We start from the raw sequence: 6831 nt of genomic DNA, 5'->3' as shown, positions 1-6831 counted from the left end.
TTGAAATGATAAAATGCATCTCTTTTAACCTGTACCTAAATATTCTTTTATTGCCTGACTTGTTGCACATCTTTCAGCTTAGCATCATTACATTCAGATACATTGGAGCCCTTTAGAGGTGCAGTATGACAGAGGTTGGGAAACTATACAACAGGCTGTGAAACAGGTGTATACAGCATATACATTATATACTGGATGTACATTATACAAGGAGCTGTATAAAGTTTCTGAGTCTGATTGAGGAACAGAAATCTTGACTAGGTCTGCTGAAACAAAGACTTAGCCCTCTGGTATTGTAGATAGTTGTGTCATGTAAATGAATCCTCGTGTAGTGTAAAATTTGTTCTTCCATTATTATAAGTCAGGAGCAATCTTCCTATATGTCAGTGGGCTATAAGAAGGGAATGAGAACTAGGTAACGCACATGGGGAAAAGAGCTGGAAAACGATGGAGGGCACACAAACAAAATTCTGTGTTTTGCTTTCAATCACTCTATTTAAAAGCTTTTATCACTTGGTAATTTGGGAACAGTTTTCCAGCTGGTACAGGCTTGAATGCTTGTTTTTCGTAAGTGTGTGTGCGCACATCTCTTTTACGGAACTGAAAATTTACTGCATACCTGGCATCTGTTGATATCTGAAATCCACAACTGTGCTTTATTTCCTCAACTTCCTTCATACAGGATGGTCCGCACACTGTATGCCATTGGTGCCTTGTTTCTTCTGATGGGATTTCTGCTACCAGCAGCTGAAGGGAGAAAGAGGAATCGTGGATCTCAAGGTGCTATTCCCCCTCCTGTCAAGGATCAGCCCAATGATTCAGAGCAGATGCAGACACCGCAGCAGTCAGGTTCCAGGCATCGAGAGCGAGGAAAAGGCACCTCAATGCCTGCTGAAGAGGTGCTGGAGTCTAGTCAGGAGGCATTGCACATCACTGAGCGCAAGTACCTAAAGCGGGATTGGTGTAAAACCCAACCCCTCAAACAAACTATCCACGAAGAAGGCTGCAACAGTCGTACCATTATCAACAGGTTCTGCTATGGCCAGTGCAATTCCTTCTATATCCCCAGGCATGTCCGTAAAGAAGAAGGCTCCTTCCAGTCTTGTTCCTTCTGCAAGCCCAAGAAATTCACCACCATGACTGTTACACTCAATTGCCCCGAGCTTCAGCCCCCAAGAAAGAAGAAAAGAATCACCCGAGTTAAGGAGTGCCGGTGTATATCTATTGACTTGGACTAAACTGAGAAAAAGTGGCAATTGCACTCTTGACTGTACGCAATCACTGTCAGCGTGAGAGTGAGTGGCATGAGCTAGCCTACCTTCAAGGCTGGGCAAAACTGAAAGGGACCTAGTGAATTACCTAAAACAAGCAAAACCCCCCCCAAAAAGAAAAAAAAATATTGTAAGGAAAGGGCATGCATGTGTGTGTGTGTGTAAGGGAGAAAATGGATATGGATATGGATATGGATGAGCAAATTCATGAATGTTCACTACAGAAATAAAATGTAACAGGGGTATGAGACATTAAAAACCCCTAATTACCCACAGTCATGAATTAGGTTCCCTAATTCATGTGTATATTCATATTTTTGCCGCTTGCTGGGAAAGTGGAGCTGTGGCTTTTGCGAACGTTCACCTTTGTGCTATTTGCTTTTACTGTATTAGTGAAACATCAAAGTGAGAGGACAATATATTTCAAAGCATGAATCTTTTCTTATATAAGAAATAGACAATGAGCAATTTAAAGTGTAGCACAGCCATCACTGAAAATAGAAGCTGTGTCGAGAGTTTGTAACACGCTTCTTCAGAAAATAGTTGTAATCCAAAAGCCATGTCTGGAGAACAATGGGGGGATGTGGGAGTGCTGAAAAGTCAATATAGGTGGATGGGAAACAGATCTACAGCAACTTAGAAAGCAAAAGGTCAAAGCAAGTAGACAGGGAAAGTACAAAAGGGAGTAGAAAAAGGAAAGACACATAAATAGGAAAACACAAAGGAGGAGATATTGTCTTCTGTTTACTTTTTGCTTTAATTTATATACCTAGTCATATATTACATAAATTAAAAAGAAACTATATACAAGGCTATAAATATACTTCTGAATTCTGATGGCTCTCTAAACAAAACAAAAACCCATCCTTATGTCACTAGATCCATTTGATGTCTTGTATTTCTGATATCAGTTATTCTTCATATCTACATATATATGTATATGCAGTATCTTTTAGGCAGTGGTATCTATACATACATGCAATGAGTGTGCCTACTTCATTGTATGTATCCAAACTCCTCTTTTTCACACACATACATAACCACAGCACAAAAATCTTGCTAACCAAGATCAAGTACAGAATGGCAGTAATTTAGTACATAAAGAGCAGAGCAAAAATTAAAACAAGCATCATGTGACTGCAAATGCAATAACCACACAAGAGACAAAAGACACGACATTCATGACTAGTAAACATTGCATTGTTATTGTTATTTTAGCTTTGCCACAGGCATGCAGCTTGTTGAAACAGAGATGCAGAACTTTGCCAGCAATGATCCTCTTTTTATATCTTTTACCACAGACTTGCATTTAAACTGGATTTGGAGCAAGTAAAGAGAATTTCCTGAAAACTTAGGGCTGACTGCCCCTCTCATTTGGGGAGAAAAAAGCATAAAAGGGGACACACTACTTCCAACAGCTTGATGACTCTCACCTGTGAGGTTATCTTTTCTTTCCTTCAGGTTTAGGAGTTTAAAACTGATCAGGGCTGTAAAGTTTGGCAAGGGCACAGAAGGTTAGTTAGTTAGTTTAATGAGCTGTGTCCTGGGGATTGGACCCAAGGGGCAGCCCATCCATGCATGTTGCCCTTGCTCTCCTGAGCACTCGATGGTACACACTTACTGTATGATGAGTCTTCGCGAGTCCAGGACTCAGTTTCCCTGCTCAGCAGCAATATTCTCTAGCATCCACTGTCAGTATAACTAATCTCTCACACCAGAGGCCTCTCTCAGCCACAAGGTGATTATTTTGATGCAATCTCTTGCCATAGAATGTTAAGGAAGACAATTCTGCCCTTAGTAACATGTCCAACGGGAAATATATATGATGAGTGGCACAGATGTGTCCTATGTGGCCTCATTTTATCAGTTGTCCCACCTGCTATATTGTGCATCACACATTTATTGGTGATATCCCGCATCTCTACAACTCATCTATTTTTGCTCTAAAATACACTGCTGTGAGGTTTGTGTTTGTAAAATTAAGTGATTACAACTCGTTCATTGGTATTAATAAAATGCATTTCATTTTGGGTACTCTCACTCAGCAGTTTGACTCAGCAGTCTTCATGGATTTTAAAATCCAGTTTTAAAATCTGGAATTATAGGAGGTAGGTTTCCACTGTGTGGAATGTGAATAGTTAAACAGAAAGATATGGATATTTAATGTTATTATGAATACAAATTCTCTTTCACTCATAATAGGCTTCTCTTTCACTCATAATAGGCAGGGAACATTTTCCTTTAAATTACTTTTTTGGATTTTTTTTCCCAGGGGAAAGGGCCAACCTCAGTCATTGCTGGAAATTTTGTACTAACTTCGGTTTCTGTTCAAGAAATGGAAACATGGAAACACCTTATGAATGATTTTTTTTTCTTCATGTAAAATTGACAGTAAAATTCACATTTTCTTTGACAGAGACTGCTATGTCCCTAACCCCTTAGGTGTTAAGCAAAGCTTTAAACATTAGTGACTCCTCTAAGTTTTGTCTATAATTCTCAAGGAAAACTGGTAAAAGTATTCCAAATCTTTATGTTCTAAAACTGCCTGTGCATAGATCATGACGGGACTCCCTTTGAGGCAGATCCCCCTCACCCATATAAATTTTATACAAAGAACTTCTATGAATTGCTAGTTATTGCCTGAGAGTAAGAAAGTTCTGCTAACTTACAATTATATGAGATATTTAATATCAACCACAATATGTATTTAAATGTCTGCTTTATTCTAAAAACAATGGACTATATAACCTAAGGCTGCAGTATTTTCATGCTCGGTCTCACAAAGCAAAACTTGGTTTAAAATGAAGTTTTAATTATTTTGTAACTGAATAGAATTGGAGTTTTTTCTTCCCAGCATTTTGTACGTCATTTTAACTACTAGTAACAAATAAATAAAATATCTTCTCCAGCTCGTGTCTATTGTTGTTTGTTTTTTGGTTTTTGTGTTATTTTTCTCCCCTTCCTTAAGTTCCCAGCTCTTTCTGGATATGTTGTACTTTTTCCTGACTTCTGTGGTTTCTTCTAATTATAAAAGGCTTTACATTAAGACAATAAGACGTAGAGACAAGCAATGGCACCATCATTCAACACGGGTACTTCAAAAGAATTTAAATGAGATCTGTCACTTCCCCCTCACCCTTACACAATTTATAGAAAGAAAATCTAAATATTTGCTCACACTTTTCCCCTTGTAAACCATATAGTGACAGTTCAAAATGCAAATCGGCCTTGACTTGTTGTAGAGTAAAAGTTGGAGTTGGCCTGCCTGCCTTATGCCTTATCTCAGTTTAGTGTCTACCTAGCAGTTTTGTCCCACTTCTAGAAAAAAAGGAGTAAGCAACACCTTTGCAATACAGCATATTACAAGCTGCAAATAGGGACAGAGGAGATGAAAAACAATTACAAAAAAACCCCAGGAAGATTGGTCACTGCTGGCAGCACATGTGCAAGGGCAAGGTTGAGGAAGGGCTGCAACCCGAGAGAAAGAACAGATTTCTTCAAACTTTCCACTCCTTTAGGTTTAGTCTTCCTTCACGCCTAGCTTTGTTGTGCTAGAACACGGGAGAGAGAACTCGCACACCTTAATCTGCCGTCAGGGATGCAGATAGAAATGAGACCATCCCCTTCTCTGTCCCCAGTGAGACAGGCTGGATCCCTTTTGGGGTTTCTGCATGTGCTCTGTCATCCATGTGCTGCGCCGTTAATTCGCGCCCGCGCTGTGAGAGTGAGGCACAAGAGAACGCTGGATTTGCAGAGCGTGTGCTCCCATCTGAGCAGCAGATGTGCACAGTAGGTACAGTTGGGTCAGCTGGACAGACAGCACTGTGGCTCTGCTCCAGCTGCCTGTCACCAGCGGTGCCTGGCTGGGAACAGGGACCTTGCCTTTGCAAAAATAAGGTGGTAACCTCACTTTGTAATTTACCTTCTCCTGAGTGGAAAAAAAAAAAAGACAAACAAAAAACCCACCACCAAAACAAAACAAAAAACCCATCCCAAACAAAACAAAACAAAGAAAAAAAAAAAGAACCAAACAGAAAGGAGAATTAGAACTGCACCCTGGGGGCTGATGTTCCTTTTCCACTGTAGATGTAAACCTACAGGTTTTAGTTCCAATAAGTTTCCTGAATGAGAACAACCAAGTGAAAAAACTTAGATCTTATTCACTCCAAATAACTCAAACCTGCCCTATAGACCACTTCATTAGGTACTGAAATACAACAGTCAATTTTGGCAGAATGTCCAAAATTTTTTCTGAGTTGTCCTGCTTACCTGGTGGTTGCAATGCACTAACCAAAGGGGAGAGCTGCATAATTTAAATTTTAAGGGAGTGAAAATTTAATGTGCATTTGTATTTAGCCAAAACAATGGAGCTATCACTGGTTCACATTTTTAATAATCATCAGATTTAGCTTTTTTTATCAGCTGAGATTGAAATCACAAATTCCCAGCAATGCACAAGTATCACAAAGAATCCCAGTGCAGATTTTTGATGCTACCTTGTAATACATCTACATAGAAACATCTGAAGCCTTTCTGCACTGCCTGCTTCGGAATGTAGCTGATGACTTTAAGGTGCCCTTTCTCAATGTGTGGCTTCTGGCTGCCCAAATTCCTCTAGCTTTCATGGGTCTGGGTGGAGGAGGACAGAAATTTTAACTGTCACTTGCTCCCTTTCCTATTATTTTCTGAAAGTTCTGAAAATAAAATTCAGAATCCACTTTTTTTGAATAATCAAGGAACAAGATATGAGTCTATACTGACCTAAAAAATGATTATTTGGGATTGCATTAAAACTCCCCAAACTTCTAGGCTGTGATAAGCAATAAGTCTTCCTTGCTGTGGTACAGATGTAGATCACATAGTCTGGGGATGGATCAAATGGAAAAATTACACTGACTCACAATAAAAGCTCTGCAAAGAAAATTTGAACTTGCTACATTTGCCTTTATTTTTACGGAATTCCTTGTGAAAAATAAAGTAATATTCCAGCTCATATTAAAAGAGCAAAAAAACCCAAAGGTTAAAAAAAAACCTCTCTCTCCAGAATATTTGAGAGCTATATCTTACCTTATTGCCTAGTAATATCAATAAGGTTTCTGACAGTAAATCAACTGGAAAAAAATGTGTAATTTACAGCTTATATGGGACATAATACTCAAATTAATTAATGATAATTTTATTGTATGGCATGACTACTGAGCACTGTTGAGATTTATGATTCATATAATGATGAATTTGCAGACAATATTGTTTTTCTTTTAATTCAACTTTTGTAATTCAGCTTTTGAGGTATAAGGACACATTACATTCTGTACTTAAGAGACATTCTCAATCATAGCTTTGTATTAGTGTATTAGTTCGATACAGAAAATTAAAAAATCATGCTATATAGATGTAACATAAATGTATTCATCTCTCTAAAGAAAGGTGTAAAAGCCACAGTGTGCAGTAGATCTATTTAGAAGTCTGAAAAATGTAGATTGGATAAGATTATACATAAAACTATTGGCCATTGTGCCAAGCTTCTTAATAACAAAGTTTGGGAGTGATGAGTATGGGA

The 6831-nt window shown here is 38.5% G+C and overlaps 1 protein-coding gene across 3 annotated transcripts; it reads left to right on the top strand.

Annotated features, from left to right (window-relative positions):
• The first annotated feature begins 683 nt into the window (after positions 1–683).
• On the top strand, positions 684–1238 carry GREM1 (gremlin 1, DAN family BMP antagonist). Of its 3 annotated transcripts, none has more exons than XM_062495193.1 (2): positions 684–710; positions 921–1238. In XM_062495193.1, the coding sequence occupies exons 1-2, from the start codon at positions 684–686 to the stop codon at positions 1236–1238; spliced, it is 345 nt and encodes a 114-aa protein (XP_062351177.1). The 3 variants fall into 3 exon arrangements, with proteins under 3 accessions (XP_062351177.1, XP_062351176.1, XP_062351175.1); XM_062495192.1 differs by having other exon boundaries at positions 684–797; positions 918–1238; XM_062495191.1 differs by having other exon boundaries at positions 684–1238.
• The last annotated feature ends 5593 nt before the right edge of the window (positions 1239–6831 follow it).

Source organism: Cinclus cinclus, chromosome 6 (assembly GCF_963662255.1).
Source record: "Cinclus cinclus chromosome 6, bCinCin1.1, whole genome shotgun sequence".
NCBI classification, from domain to species: domain Eukaryota; kingdom Metazoa; phylum Chordata; class Aves; order Passeriformes; family Cinclidae; genus Cinclus; species Cinclus cinclus.
The sequence above is the reverse complement of the archived record's forward strand: the minus strand, read 5'-3'. Positions and strand labels throughout refer to the sequence as shown.